Below are 16,957 nucleotides of genomic sequence, written 5' to 3'. Positions count from 1 at the left end.
CCAGCATGGGTTTAGGAGGGGCAGGTCCTGTCTGACCAACCTGATCTCCTTTTATGATCAGGTGACTCACCTGGTGGATGAGGGGAAAGCCGTGGATGGAGTATAGAATTTTGAAATATAACACTTTGTTGCAATTAATGTTTTTAAGGCGAGAAGAGTAGGACAAAATAAATCCCTACAAGAGATCATTAAATAATTTCAGACAGTTTAACAGGTGGAACGGTTTGAACTTCAACAAGCTGAGAGAGAGTTAACTGATAACACACAGGTCACATTGTGCTGAAGTCTGCACAATGTTTTCCTTATTAACCTGCTTTCTTTGTAGGTATCTGTTTAAGCATATTATAGTTTGGTAAGTCTTTGCCTGTTATATGGTACAGTAAGTTCACAGACTGTTAAATCATGAGAATCGGTTGACTCAAAAAGTGCCTTTTGTGATAGTACAGAAGATCATGAGTAATTTAGTTCCTTACTGCGTGAACGTGATGATAAGATTTTATGTGTAATAGCTGTTACTTTTCTTTCTAGAATGCTAGCTTTATTCCGATATCCAGACTTTCGCAGCTCTGTGACAGGCTGTCTCTCATCTCGGTGCACTAAATTTGGCTCTTTTGTATGCATGCTGAGTAAAGAATCCTGGTTTTGGAATAACAGTTGTAGCGCACCAGATCAGACACTACTAAAAGCCTTGCCCAGTGCAGCTCGCTGCGGCGGTGGGGGGACAGGTGCTGGTTGGGCTCCAGCGTGCACTGACCTGTTTTGTCAGGGAGACCCAGCGGTACTTCTGCCTGGCTGAGCAGTAAGCGTTTCAAAGGTGCAATGCAAAAATGGAGATATTGTCTTGAATAAGCGTAACTCTGATCTATCTGCATATTTGAACCTGGTATTTGTTTTTCATATCTGAGCTCAGTATTTTAATTTGCATATTTCTATTTGGTACCAAAAGAATTTTATTTGGGGAGATAATCACAAAATGGGAACCGGTTCCACTGCTAAAATTCCACCTTGCTCCCCCTTAGGATGCATCCTTATGCATTAGAGTAATTGCTTATATTGCTATCTAGTAATTTTGAGACCAGAAAAGAATTTAAATTGTTAAACTCTGCTTTGCAAAAAAAAAAAAAAAAAAACACAAAAACAAACAAACAAACAAACAAACAAACACCTAAATGCTATGATGGATGTGAACTTGGTACTGTATGAGGTTGTATTTAGGGGTTGCTGGAATGTGAACTGATTTGGATCGAGGAAAATGGAATAATGGATCGATGCTTAATATACTGTATTTTGACATCTGTACATTGTGAAAGGTAAATGGGGCTGAGGAATGTAACAACTGTTGAGTTAATTGGAATTCTGTATAAAACTCAGCTCATTGTAACCAAGGAGTTTGCCAGAGCCTCCCACTTTGTATCAGCGATTACGCCAGCTGCGTGGCCATGGCTACATCTGAACTGCAGCAAGAAGAGAAAGAAGAAAAAAAAAAAAGGAAAAAAACTGTTTTCCCACTGCTAAGTCTTTTCACACTGGTCAGCTTTGGGGAGGTCAGAGTGCTCAGTGCTTCTCTGGGTCAGAGTGGTACTAATTTGGGTGTGGAGTGCAGCCACGTTGGTTTGATGTGGCGTTTGAACTGATTTGTTTTCATGCTGGACTGGAGATCCTGCCATCCCAGATGGGGGCGAGAAGGAGCTTTTATTCCCCCACTTCCCAGCGATGTTACTGCTAGAGAACTGTAATACTGCATGAAGGAGTCTGAGGGTGAAATTTAAAGGCATTGCCAGTGGATCCATAGTTCTAATGAAGCTGGGAAATTATACAAAAAAAAATTTTTTTAAATAGACTTATTGTGTGGTAACTGGTTGTAAGAGACTTCTTAGTAAATTCACCCTGCTAGTTTTTGAGGTCATGGGAGAGAATGAAAGAAAGGCTGTTTTTTGAGGCCAATAGAATGCCAAATTTGGAACAAAGTTTTAATACATGAATTCTTGTAGTTGCCAGAAAGAACTATACCTCTCTTGGGTCAGGATTTGTTAAGTAAATTGTAAGCTCAAATAACTTTTTCTGAGAATTCTGTTTAGTTGCATGTCTTACAAGAAGCTGCTGGGATGGTGCAGATCTGCTTGTGCAAGTGAGAAATCTCCAAGGAAATTTCAAATGCTGTATTTCCACTAGTATTAACAGCCAATGTTTTGATAAAGCAAATACTACACTGATAGATCTGAAACAGGACTTTGATCCGGTAAGGGAAAACAATATCCAATAAACATGACAGCTAAAATGGAGTTGGAAACTTTGAGGAATAAATTTATGACAACTTTACAGGTTGCATTCGATTGGACTTGTAGATTTGTCTGTTACATGTACCATTTGTGAAATTTAATTTTGATTTTTTATTTGCAATCTACATCCTTGTAAATTGCACTAGCTGATTTTCTTAACAGCACAGCTTTTGGCACGCCTAAATGTAAATTGATGCAGAACCTGCAAGTCTTTAACATCAGGTCATAGGCCATACTTGTATTTGGTCTGATCCTACATACTTGCACGGTTTTTGTTGATGGTTCTGGGAAGTCTCATAAAGCTGTAGAAGTCTGGCGTGAAGATAACAATTGGCATCATTCTGTAAAAATTACTGAAGGTTCAACCCAATTAGCAGATCTTGGCGCAGCTTTACATTACTTAGAGCTTTTTAAGGAGGAACCTCTAAATTTGGTTTGTGATTCTGAGTATGTAGTCAAGGTCCAATGCACGTGTCTGATTCTGAACTGTTTTTTTTGGTTTTGTTTTTGTTTTTAAATAAAAAGGGGGGAGAAGTAGGGAAAACACCACAAAAACAATTGTCAAAAGCATTGTATGTGATGAATTTCTGTCTAAGTGGTGCAGCCCAAATTTGCCCTGTGATGAAACACTTTGCAAGTATGACCCAAAACCACGCTAAATCAGAAGGAACCTACATTAGTTATGGTCAAATCACTAGTTAAAGGTAAATGGAAAAGGCCACATCAATTGATAACCTGGGGAAAAGGTTATGCTTGTGTCATTACAGGCCGAGGATTGAAGTGGATTCAACAAAGACTTAACGGATGCAGACGGACAGGAGATAAGTTGTGAGGACTGTTTCAGATGTAAACCATGGATCCTAATTCAGTGTTATGGAGGCTCACAGACCTGGTGGTCTAGAAGCCCATTAGCAAGCAGGTTGTGTACCTTCTGTGGACAATGGCAATTTGAACAAGCAGCAGGAGAGCCAAAAGGGTGATATTACACTTAGATAGTCAATGCAAAAATGAGGTAAAATTATGAGACATTCCTATCATAGTATCTACTGCACTCCTTCTCCCTAGTCTAGCAGCTGGTAAAGCTTTAGGAGACATATCAAAGTTAAGTTACTGGTCTTTTAAACAGGCTAATCTAACTTCTGAGATACTAACTCAATTAATAGTAGATGTTGATGGTATTAGGCATGTTACATTCCAAAATCGTGTTGCTATAGATTTTTGTTGTTATCGTAAGGACATGGTTGTGATGAATTTAAGAAAAAGGTGTTGTATTAACTTGTTTAATCATTCTGGATCTATTCATAGTACTTTAGACAAACTAACCCAGCACGTTAATAAGATTGCCATAGTAGAATTAGGGTTTGACAAATGGTGGGTAGTTGTTTGATCTTTTTATGTAAGGCTTAGCTACATTATATGTAACTGTAATCGTTGTTAATCATATGTTGTATGCCGCAGTGTATTTCAAAGATGATTCTGCGCATTGTAAACAAGGCCTGGCTGGTTCAAAAACAAAAAGGAGGAATTGTGGGAGATTTGAGGGATTTTCTTGAGGTTGTTGTATGGATGGGTTTCTATTAGATAAAGATTTATTTCTGAACTAGCCAAAGGAATCTCAAGGACAGCTCGAGAACATGGACAATATCCAATCAGCCAATGCGTGCTTGGAGCATGGACGCTTGATCACGAAATAACTGCATATATAAGGAGGCTTGTTTCTGTAATAAATGGCTTCGCTTGAATTCATATTGGATTGTGTGGAGTCCATGATTTTTCGCCCTTGCAGAGGCGGTGTTGGCAAGAGAGTTTTGGTTTTTATGACAATGGGACCTTGTTTGAGGGTCAATGTGTGCTTGGGAAAGATGGGATCCTCCTTGCTAAGTGAGGCAAAGGTATCTTTGCCAGTAGGATGGCTGACACAGTGAGGATGGCTTTGAACTAGGAAAAACAGGAGAGGGAGAGAGTAACCAGTAGCACTCTGAGGGGCTGACAGGCAAGCTCAACGAACAAGGGGTCTGGAGGGATATGAACAAAAGGGAAAGCAAAAATCATCAAAACAGGGCTTAAGCAGGGTCACCTCCAGCATTTGCATGTAAGCAAGGAAGTGTCTGTGAGGCATCATTAATGGAAGAGTGCTTTCTGGGAAACTGGCAAGCTAAGGTACCTCTCTGAAGTGCCTGTGCAGTAATGCATGCAGCATGGATAATAAACATGAAGAATTAAGAGATCGGTGTGCAGTTGCAGGTCTATGGTCTTGTTAAAATCACAGAGGCGTGGTGGATGGTTACCATGAGTGAAGTGCTACAGTGGGGGCATACAGGCTTTTAAGAAAGTACAGGTTGGGAAGACAAGGAGGTGGGGTTGTCCATTACGTGAGAAAATACCTAGAATGTATGGAGATCTGCATTCTAGATATCATCTGGGGATGGATGATGATCCAACGGAGAGCTTATGGGTAAGGATGAAAACACAGACCAATATGGGTGACATTGTAGTGCATGTCTGCTAAAGGACACCTGATCAGGAAGAAAAAGTGGATGAGGCTTTCTACAGACAGCTAGAAGAAGCCTCACATTTACAGGTGCTGGTCTTTGTGGAGGACTTCAACCACCTCAACAGATGCCAGAGAAACAATACAGCATAACCTCCAGGAGATACCTGGAGTGCATTGACAAGTTCCTGGCTCAAGTGACAGCGAAGCTAACAAGGAAAGGTGCCCTGCTGGACCTTGTACTCACAAACAAGGAAGGGTTTGTTAGGGACGTGAAGGTCAAAGGCAGCACAGGCTCTTCGAGAATCTGTTTGGAAGAGTCCTGTTGTATAAGGCCCTGAAGGGAAGAGGAACCCAAGAAACCTGGTAATACTCAAGGATCATGTCCTCTAAGCTCAGGAGTGGTCCATCCTAACAAGTAGGAAGTCAGGGAAAAATGCCAGGAAGCCTGCATGGATTAAGAAGATGCTCAATGCAAAACTCAGAAAAAGTGACAGGTAATCTGAGAAGAATACAGAGCACTCTTTGAGCAGGCAGAGACGCCATTAAGAAAACTAAAGCCCAACTGAGTCTGACCAGGGATGTCAAAGGCAGCAAGAAGGGCTTTTATAGGTATCTAAGTGGCAAAAGGAAGACTAGGAAAAATGTGGGCTTTCTGCTGAAAGGGCAGAGGGTCTGGTGACACAAGACATGGAAAATGCTGCAGTACTGGAGGACCCAGCAAAGTACAGGCTAGTCAGCCTCACCTAGATCCTCAGAAGCTGATACAACAACCAATCACAGAAAACATTTAAAGGCACATGACATACAAGAAGGTGATCAGTAGTTCCCAAGGATTCACCAGGCGGAATTCATGCTTGATCAACCTTATAACCTTCTATGATGAAACGGAGAGCTGCGGATATTATCTATCTTGACTTCAGTAAGGCTTTTCATTTTATCTCCCGTAAGATCCTCACAGAGAAGCTGATGAAATATGGGCTGGATGAGCAGTGAGATGGATAGAAAACTATCTGAACAACAGGGCCCAGAGAGTGGTAATCAGTGGCACGAACTCTAAAAGACATTAATTAGTGGTGTACCCCAGGGCTGAATACTGGCCCCAATTGTGTTCAGCATCTCCATTAATGATCTGGATGGTGGGGGAGACTGTACCCTCAGAAAGTTTGCTGATAATACATAACCGGGAGGAGTGGTTGATACACCAGAAGGTTGTGCTGCCATCCAGAGGGACCTTGACAGGCTGGAGAAATGGGCTGACAGGAACCTTAAGAAATTCAAGAAGGTGAAATGCAAAGTTCTGCACCTGGGGGAGGAACTGCATGCACCAATACATCCTGGGGCTGAATGGCTGGAAAGCAGCTTGGCAGAAAAGGGCCTGTAGGATCCTGGTGGCCGCCAAGTTGACTATGAGCTGGCAATGTGCCCTTGCAGCAAAAAAGGTCAACAGCATCCTGGGCTGAGCTAGGAGGACCATTTCCAGTGGGCTGAGGGAGGTGATCCTTCCCCTCAGCACAAGTGACACAGACCTGGAGCACTGTGTCCACTTCTGGGCTCCCCAGTGCAAACAGAGACGTGGACACGCTGGACAGGGTCCAGCAAAGGGTCATGAAGATGATTAAGTGACTAGAGCATTTCTTATATCAGGAAAGGCTGAGAAAGCCAGGACTGTTTAGCGTGGACAGTGACAGGAGGCAATAAGCACAAACTGAAACAGGAGGTAGCATCTGAACATCAGGGAACATTTCCTCACAGTGAGGGTGACCAAGCACTGGTGGAGGTTGCCCTCAGACGCTGTGGAGTCTCTGTCCTTGGAGATGTTCAAAAGTTGTCTGGACATGTCCTGTGCAGCTTACTCTGTGTAACCATGCTTTAGCAGAAGAGATGAGACAACCCCCAGAGATCCCTTCCAACCTCAACCTTTATGTCATATGCAATTTTTGCTCTCCAAGTTGAATGGAAAAGCCTCACTGGGCAGGGCAACAGCAGTATGTCAGCTACAAAAGGATCCCTCCTGGGAAAAAGATAACGTAATAGAGAGGCAAATCTAATAAAAAAATGGAAATAAATTAAGACAACAGTCTGGCGAGGTAATATTAATCATAAAGTGACCCTGATGGTTCTTGCTTCTGAGGTTCATTAATGTAATATGTCAGATGAGGTGGGAAGGTATATCTTATTCTATGTTCCACTACAAGATAACATCTAATGTGAATCTTCCTTTATAATTTAACAGTAATAGCATTATTTGTTTGTACACGCACAGTCAAATGTGTAGTTCAGTTGTGCTACTCCTGCTACTTGCGTGTTTTTGCTTCATTACATTGAAGACTGAACTGAAGTTTCTTTTAAGTGGCTATCTAAAAAATTATAGCCCAAATGACCTAATGTACCACCCCAAGAGCTCATTAAATGCAAAAAAAGTGCAGAAATGTTAAAGATTTTTCTAAGCCCATGCTATCACTTTACTGTCATGCTGATCAAAAAAACCCCTAATCCCAGAATAAAAATGTCACCCAATAAAAATTGTGTTGAAGGTTTATAGCAATTTTAGATGCTTTCAAAATACAGTAGTAACTCTGAACACTAATAATTATATTATCATATTACTAATGTGACAGTGCAGAACAGGAATATCAGATACACAAAATCAAATAGTATGTCCAAAGCATCAATGCTTCAGCATACTCAAAGGTTGTAGAAATTGATGAATTAAGTATTTGAACATGACAGTGTTCTGACTGGAAAATTATCCCAAGTTTCTGACTTCTTACAATCTTTACATGCTCTTGCAGCTTAGATCTTATCATACTGAAATTGAAGTGATTTACAAAGAACTACCCATGTAAATGAATTAGTTTCCTATTTGTGTATTAAAATTAGAGGGACAATTAAGGGTGCTCAGCAGCAAAGTAAATGTTTTTTATAGAACAGCAGCTATCTTTATCTGTCCTGAAAACAAAATCAGGCTAAACAAGTAAAATCAAACATTTGTACATACAGGTTTAACTCAAAAGATTCATGCAACGAAACAACCTCATGCCATTATTGCAGGTCTTCAAAATAGCAAGACCCTAGAAGCTAAAATGGATCACACTGAAAACTGCAATGCATTAGAAATAAGCTAACCAAGCTCCCCAAACTACCTCATGTGTTAAAACTTTTTTTATGTTGCAATTCTGAAGAATGTGACAGCAGTTTACAAGGTAACTCTGGATGTATCCCTGCGTGGCAAAGCACATATTGGAACAGCTCTGAAGGCGAGACAAGGTGTAGCAGAAAGTCAGCAAGGTCTTCAAAAGGTCAGCACTCGTGTGGAAGCTATTAGAGACAGCACACACAAATGAAGAACAATCTATGATGGGCTGTGTATCTCTTTGGCTAAAACTGTGAGGGGAACACAGTCCTGGTCCTCCATCAATTTCCAATGATAAAATCTGTGCTGTGTCTTGCTGGTGCAGAACTGGTGACACTAGACATGCTGACCTGTCATACTTTATGGACAGGGATTCAGTACCACTGTTGACTGAAAGTATTTTTAATTACAAGAACTTCTAATGGACTGGTAGCTGTAAGGGAGAGTGACAAGAACATACACAGACACAAACATGACCAAAAAATTATGATGGAGGCAAGGATGAGAATCAAACCTGGTCAGCCACACTAATCAATGACAGCATGCAAGAGTGTGAGAATGTTTATTCTAGTGAAGTTATCTGATTGGGGACCCTGTCATTGGGAAACTAAGGAAATATCAGAAACAAAATATACAGAGGCACAGACCTGACAAAACAAACAGAGAGCCAATGACAAAAACAAACACCATCACTAATTGATGGGCTATCAAGAAACTACAGGTGCCACTTCCAGGAAGATCAACCTGGACTTTGGAATGGTAAAACTGTGAACCAGGGGACACTCAGAATGAGAAGGCTGTGAGAATCAATAGTGTTGCATAAACCCACCAGTGGCTGGAGCAGGACCACAAGTCACAGCCTGTCTGCCTGTCGGTGGCTGCTGTTTGTTCCCCAGTCCTGGTGTGTGTGAGGTGTGCATGTGTTTTCACTGGCAAACTTTAAGCTGGACCAGTCAGTGAGTAGGGGGGCCTCAGGTCTAGTCTGGAGTATCAGGTGGGCAGGAGGTCTGTGCTCGTATAAACCCAGGGGGATTGTGAACGTGGAGCACACGAGGGACAAGTGTGTGGGTGCATGTGTGTTGGCCAGCAAGCATAAAGCTGGACCAGTCAGCAAGTAGGGGATCCATGAAGTGGGTAAGAGGGCCCAGAATCTGGGCAGGGGTGCTGGGCAGACAGAGGGGCCATGCTGGTACTCAAGGCATATATGAATGTGTGTGTGCTTGTGAACCTGGAGAGTGCTGTGTGTGCCTGCACTAGTGATCTTCTGCCTCTGCCAGCTGAAGAGGAGGAGGGGACTTGGCTGTGTTTATGTGAGTTCCGTATGTGGGTGCTGCTGAAGGCAGTGCCTTGTCTGTGGTTGACCATGTCAGTGTCCTGTGTGTCTCTGTGTGTCCATGTATCCCTGGGATGCATATGCAGCTTCACTACTGGTTAAACCTATAAACAGGAAAGTGACAGCTGCAACTCTCAGCCTGACCAGAGGCCCTGGATCCCTGGATATCAGGCTGGGCTCCAGTGGTTGGGCAGAAGGGTCCTGGGCTGAAGCGGCTGGGGGAGCCAACTGCACATCTAACTTCACTTAACAGTAGCTTTGTGGAAGAACAGACGTGTGAGCTGGAAGCTACCAGGCACGGACCCACTGCTATACACATCTAACCTGCAGGAGTCTAAAGAAGCATTTCCTTGTACTAGAACTGGGATCAGAGTGAAGAACAGCTTACAGAGATGGAGAAATGAAAACACTGCTGCTGTATACCAATGAGATAGTCTTTGTGCTGGCATGGTGCACAATGAGCCAGTAGATAACAGTTTCCACACTGGGTGCTCTTGATTTTAGAGAAAACAAAGCAGTAATGGTCTCAAAGAAGCAGCAAGCTGGATGCTGTCCTGGCTGCAACTCATGACCACAGGTAGCCTGAGGCAGTTGAGGGAGGATATCTGCCCATGCTATCCCAGTATGGGTTCAAGAGAGACTGGCAAACAGATGCAGCCTGCACTCCAATTCCCATTTGAAGCACTCCCACTGCTGCATACTAAACTACGTCTGAATCTTGTCTTGAAAACAGCAATTAAAAAAAAATCACTGAAAAATAATGTAATGAGTCTACCAGTTCTCCAAAGTATGCGTGGGGCATACGGTGGGAAGAAAATCTGCAGGGTTTTTCTAAAGACCTTTGCCTCCAAGATCTATGCTATTAGATTAGACTTTTCCACATCTAGTTAATATAGAGCAGACAGAACTACACAAAATAAGTGTGAAAAAACCCCTGGAATAGAGTTCCCAACATTGTAAGAGGGACAAACCCTGATTTACAATAACAAAGCCCTGCCATCAATGGTAGATATTTCTAATGAAAAATAATTGATCATCTTCAACATTTAAAACAAGTGTCCTGGTTTTGTTTAAGGCAAGTTTCTCTTTCAGTGAATTTGCCTGTCAGCTAAAGCCTTCATATTAACTGCATTTTCCTGGAGAACCAGACACATGTTTTGGTAAACCTAGCAATGGAATGCAAACTTATTGATAAGCATGGATGGACATCTCGCGAGAGGGGCGACGAGAAACAAGTGACCAAGAAACTGACCAACTCTGTATAACATTCCATTCACGTGAATACTTCATATAAAGTGGGAGATCACGAGGATCTCGTCCTTTTTCCTTTTTTCCTTATGGCCGACATTAGGAGAGGACCTTGCTAGTCGTCCCTGTGAACTGAGGCCTAGTGAGAGACTGAATCCAGCTCCGATTGGCTGCAGAGTCTAATCCAGGACTTTGGGTGCCGGCTCTGCAGTTGCTGAGACTTTCAAGTTTGGTTTTGTATATTTTGTATTATTTTCTCTATTCTTATTAGTAGCATTAGTAAAACACTGTTAATTTTTCCAACTCTTCTCTCTGTCCTTCTTTCCCTCCTGATCGCCTGTGGGAAGGGGCGAGAGGGAGGGGCAAAAAGGGGGAAGTGGGGGGGAGAGGGGGTTAACAATACATCTGCCAGGGTTTTATTGTCACCCCGCAATCTTAACCCTCGACAACATGGTAGATTAGCACCAAATGATCCGTCTCTGAAGTAAACAGACATTGCACACATTTAACTTAATCAAATAAATACCAGTCAGTAATTAATAAAACTTCAAAATTTCCAGGCAGCTTTAATTACCTTTGTTTTGCTTCTTCATGCGGATGTTTGTGCTTTTAAATTTCACTGTAATGTCATGATAAACTGGAGGGGAGAAAAAAAAAAAAAGGCATTACAGCTGAATTCTTCCTTCTAGAAAAGTTTTAGCTAAGCACATTTAAGGAGTACCTTTCTTTTTCAGAACTGTGAATGGGAAGCTGGTTTTACTTTCCTCTGAGTTCTTTAAAGAGAAGGGTTAATCAAAGTAAATTTCTGGAATAGATTAGGAACGTTTACACATCTGTGAATGCTATGTTACTATTTTACACAAAAACAAGCTTCACTTGAGAAATATGAAGTGTCTGTATGCCTCCAATGATTCTTGTATATCTTTGAAGTGAGCTTGTGATACAATTTAACCTTCTTCCTCTTGCTCAAGCTTTTCTAATAATTTGGCTTTTAACCTAAGATTTCCCCATAGGCTTAAGCATTCTTGGATTTTCCATACAGAATATTTACCGTTCAAGTCTTCCTGCTTCTTTCTGCTTCAAAAGGAACCCCAAACTTACATCCTTTCATGTGTGGCTGTTACATACATTTGATTCAGTGGCTCAGTCTCTGAACAGTGGATTCCAGCACTGCAGTCAAAATGGCTCAGAGAGGATCTCTATGTTAAGTAGAATGGAAAGCGTGGTGGAAACACTGCCAGTTTTTAATGAAATCCCTAATCTGTTTGTGTGAAATAATAATGCTCAAGGAATAGACTCATGAGGATAACTGCAGTTTTGTATTTGAAAGCTAAAGTTTTATTATACTGAATATTAATTTACATGACTTGGTTAAATATTCCTATACTCTATAAGATACTATTTTTCAAAATTTTTCTGAAAGATAACTGAATATTTGGCATACTGGTACCATGTCTGACACCAGAGAGGACTTGTACAGTATTCAATTGAACTAACAAAAAGCTACCATAAAACATCAGACCGACTTCTCCAGCCCATGTTCTCTCTGGCTGCTGGGCTTTGTCAGCATGCATGGATTGAGTCAACAGGGAATCATATCTGACACACAAAGGGGAAAAACATAGAGGAGTTCACTTTAGAGAGAAGACAGTACCTCACTTCCTTAACTCACACTGAGCCAGCAGAGATCTAATCTTACTACTACCCGACCCCATTTAAAAAATCCTGAAATACTATGCATTAAGTATCCAAACTTAAAACATAGATCCATATAATAGTTTGGGTTGGAAGGGACCTTCAAAGATCATCTAGTCCAACCCCCTGCAGTGAGCAGGGACATCTCCAACCAGATCAGATTTCTCAGAGCCCCGTCCAGCCTGGCCTTGAATGTCTCCAGGGATGGGGCATCCATCACCTCTCTGGGAAACCTGTGCCACTGTTTCACCACCCTCAGTGTAAAACATTTCTTCCTTATATCTAGCCTGAATCCCCCATGTTTTAGTTTAAAACCATTACTCCTTATCCTATTGCAACAGGCCCTGCTAAAAAGTCTGTCCCCATCTTTCATGGCAAACGCAGGAGGCTAGAAGGAAGATTAATCTCTCAGTATTTTAACATCTCATAGTATGTAATCTTTTCTTCATGTTCTTTCCTTCAACTATTGATACAAACCTGAGTGAAAGTAAAGAGTAAATCACATATTAATTCCAGGTAATGGTGATTTATTTTACACAGGGATTGACAGACTATGTACTCTGACAATACCACTATGTAGCTAAAACAGGCTGAGGCTAAGATTTCACACAGCATACTGAAGAAGCAAAATAATGCACAAATAATAATAATACTATGTATCAAATCAGAAAGGTTTTAGTTAACATCTTTTATGCTTTGTAACCAGTCGCAACTTGTTCTTGTTCATATATTCAGTACTTATTGAAAGCTAAAGAAAGAATCTAAAATAATCATAATACTTACTTGTGTGGTTCTGATACAGCTCTATAAAATGTAAGCAGTGTATTGCTCTATTCTTCGCCTAGGGAATAAAAGCAAAAAGCATTTTTTCTTGAATTTTTCTGCAAAGTGTTTGAAATTCACTTTTTTTTTTTTTTTTTTTGTTAACTAGACAGAAAAAGCCCAAGAAATAAAGCTTAGGAAAACAGGTTGCCACATCTAAACCATTTACTTTATGGGAATTAAAATGCTCTATTTAAAGAACTACTTTATCCTAACAGATTTAATATTTTAAAAGATTTCTCAATATAGTAGCAACTTTATCAAAATTTGTGTAATTTAGCATTGCTACTTTGATAGCTTAGTTGAGCATTACAACAAGAACTAGATTAACACAGACAAGTAGCAATCTGAAGTCAAAAGTAGCCTTAATATGTCATTATGCATGTGTAAGAAAAAAACTTCTGCACACTAATTGTATAAGCAGATTGTATGCTATATAGGTATTGGAAGCATGTGAGCAAAGGAGGATAGGTATATGACATAGAAAAGGGACCAGAAAGAGAATAATGACTGCATTAACAGAATCTTATTGCAAGGCAACCTCATTATGCATGTCATATGAGTAGCGGCTGAGTGATACAGGGCTGATTAGACTGGAGAAAAGGAGGCTGAGGGGAGACCTTGTTGCTGTCTACAACTACCTGAAAGGAGGTTGTAGCATGGAGGGTGTTGGTCTCTTCTCCTACGTTGCAAGTGACAGGACAAGAGGAAATGGCCTCAAGTTGCATCAGGGAAGGTTTATATTGAATTTTAGGAAAAAATTCTTCACGGGAAGAAAAGATGTGCAGATGTGGCAGTTAGGGACACAGTTTAGAGGTGGACTTGGCAGTGTTAGCTTTACATTTGGACTCAATGATCTTAAAGGTCTTTTCCAACGTAAATGATTCTCTGATTCTATGATTATTTGTATCAAGATGGACGGATCATGTACATGGACTTCTTTGCATAGACTACAAAACATACTGATTACTAAAAAAACTGTGTAGGTATGAAGTATTTGTGCTTGTCATAAAGCAAGAAATAATACGATCAACCTACTTTCCGTAAAGCATTCATCCTGTCGCCTGCTTTCCCCATTGCAAAACCTGAAAAACAGAGAAGTCTTTTTATTACTGAGAAATACAGGAGACAAGACCTTCAGAAAGCAGAGGGGAAAAAACACAGAACTTCACAACCACATTTAGTACCTGTTATTTCCACTCCATTGCAGAGATCATACTCAGAAAATGGTCCAAAGATAACCAAATAAACCAGAGAAAGTAACAGTTTACAAGTTCTGTATACCTAACATTTGGATGGCAATTGCTTGTTGTCAAATGAAAACAAATAATGCTTAAGTTATGTATTTTGTGTATTTGTCCAAACTTGTTCAAAACAATTGAATAGTGGTGACTGCTTCAGTCAAAACTAGCTCAGTCTTCCGCTTAAAAAGAAAGAAGGGAAGGAAGACAAAATTGAAGGTGATGCAGATATATCAGCTACATCTGTACAAACAGCAGTTCCAAGACCGTAGAAGTGAAGAAAGAGACTGGCTTTCTCTTACTGAAAGAGAGACTATGAAAGCCAGGTTTAACAGGATAGTGCATCTGCAAAAAATACATGCCTGTAGAACAGAGGAAAAACAGACTAACAGTTTACCAAGTGCTACCTAATTCTCTCTGAACCCTCAGACATCTTCTGATTTACCAGGTGAACTATGGTAGTGATGAAGAGATTTCATGGCAGTCTTGGAGTATTTGCAGTCAGCTCAGACTAGGGCAACAACCGACTGTATGACATGCATATGAGGATGTGACAACTGTTTTTACAAACTCTGTAGTCCAACAATGTCAAGGTAGATTGGAATTAAAATCATTTAACTTCAGATCAGCAGATGTAGCTTTTTGGTCCTTTGATGCTTCTGTTGCGTCAGCTGGGATTGTGGGTTACCTGTGTCCAAAAGTCTAATCCAGAAATAAATGGGATTGGACCCACTGGCCAACACTGGTTCACTCATTTCATGCAGACATTACAGAAGACTATTTACATCCAAAAGATGGATGCTCTGCATATATATTGAAAGCAGGATTTTCTTTACTAAATCATATAGCAATGCAAATGCACTTTCCTGTACTCTGTCACCAATAAAATACATGCCATATTCCTACCTCTTGAGAGAGGTAGGAATCTTCTATTATTTGGATTATATTATTTAGATTATTTACTTCACGGCTATTCACTTTCTTTTTGTTTTTCAGCTGATTGTTCTTTTAATTCTACACAGTCCTTTTGAGATCTAATGGGAATTTTAATATACATTGGTTTGTATCCACAAGAGAATGCACGAAAACTGTTTCTTTATCGAGAAAATCTTAGCACATTCGAGGGTGCTTCTTAAATAAAACCTATCCTGCAACAACAAAAACAGTCTTTAATTCCTGGTATTTGAAAACTGAATGAAAGATAAACAGTATTTCATTAATAACAGAACTGCAAACCTGCAAGAAAGTAATTGCTGTACAGAGTGGCTGCATAGTTTCTTTATTTATGCCTTTACAATTAAGTGGCATTAGCATTATCTTTTACAGTTCTGTCTTGGAATCTGACCCATCCAAAAGCCAGCTACCAGGAGCAAAGCATGTACCATCAAATGAAGGATATCCAGTAATTTTTGTAACTGACAAAGTGAAATGGAAAATCCTTAAAAGAAAATACACTTTTTTGGGAATATCTGCTAGCCTTAACAGATTTTTTAAAAAGACAGTGATAGTGTTTCGGTGTTTTTTTTTTTTGGCAGTGACGTACATCATGGAATGCCTGCCTTTGCTTTTCCAATATGTAATATTATGAAGTATTTTATATCCAGTAATATCCAATATATAAACACCTGGCTATACCATTACACTGAAGTACTAATATGTGCTTGTCAGCCTTGTTTGTTTTCTTTTGGTTGGTAAATTTTTTTTAAAATGTATTTTTTTTTTATAAGTTGGACACACTGGTTTAGAAAATTGCAACCATAACACAGAAACTACTTCAGCCTTCTCTATATTGAGTTTACCATCATCAGCAAAAACTGATTCAACTAACAATTTTTCTTGCAATTTTTTACTTTCCATACAACCCCGTAAAAAGCTGCAGTAGAGTGAATTATTTTCTCCTCATTTTGTAAAGATCAATTCTGACCAACTCAAAAGGCTCTTCTTGACAAGATTGCTAAACTCTTCACTTTAAGAAAGAATTGTCATTACTTACTGCAGCAACTTCCAAACTTCTGAGGATAACAACATTGCACAATATGCCAGGTATCAGTCATCTATGTCTTTGATGTGAATGATCTTACTAACATAAGAAGTAGTACCATGGTATCAGCTAGGATGCAGGGCTAGTTAATCGAAGTTAAATGCTGCACTGGGATGGTTTTGATTGTTTCTAAAGACAGTTTGGTCACCAGTACCCTGCATGCAGAACCGTGCTTGGAGTTCTATTACAAGGAAATCACAACTAAACTGAATGTCTCTGACCACTATTCTTTCTCCAGTCTTTGCTGTCTCTCTTCACAGCTCATGATAGAAGATCCTTCATCATTTTACCTCTCTTTTTATTTATCCAATTTACTTTATGCTGTAGACAGAATTTCTATGGTTAGACTGCAAATTGCTTGCTGAAGAGGCCATTATAAAAAGTCATAATGGAGAAAGCCTACAAGTGGGTCAAAAGCTGCAGATCACTGAAGTTGCTATGAGGCCGCACTCAAATCGCACTGAGTACTTCTATTTTTCCATAAAAGTGCAAATATAGTATTTGTAGGAAGCCTGTAAAGTGGATTTTTTAATGATTAACTTCAATAAAGTAAGAAAGCTTCCTAAAGAGGTCAAATTAGAAGGAAATACAGGTTCATTAAAAATTTCTGAATCAAGATGCCAGCTGAGACTACCAGTAAACAAGCCCTTTTTAAACGAAAACCAGTAATA

At 40.1% G+C, this 16,957-nt stretch overlaps 1 protein-coding gene across 3 annotated transcripts in view; it reads right to left on the bottom strand.

The window, feature by feature from the left end:
* Positions 1-16,957, bottom strand: part of MRPS5 (mitochondrial ribosomal protein S5) — a 68,617-nt gene that overhangs the window by 7,197 nt on the left and 44,463 nt on the right. For all 3 annotated transcript variants that reach the window (XM_065058927.1, XM_065058926.1, XM_021296317.2), the window contains exons 7-9: positions 14,043-14,089; positions 12,966-13,023; positions 11,062-11,124 (exon numbers count right to left, since the gene is read on the bottom strand). In XM_065058927.1, coding sequence (XP_064914999.1) covers positions 11,062-11,124; positions 12,966-13,023; positions 14,043-14,089 — 168 coding nt within the window. The remainder of the gene's footprint in view (positions 1-11,061; positions 11,125-12,965; positions 13,024-14,042; positions 14,090-16,957) is intronic.

This window comes from Columba livia, chromosome 3, assembly GCF_036013475.1.
Source record: "Columba livia isolate bColLiv1 breed racing homer chromosome 3, bColLiv1.pat.W.v2, whole genome shotgun sequence".
In the NCBI taxonomy this organism is placed as follows: domain Eukaryota; kingdom Metazoa; phylum Chordata; class Aves; order Columbiformes; family Columbidae; genus Columba; species Columba livia.
This window is presented reverse-complemented; position numbering and strand designations above follow the sequence as displayed.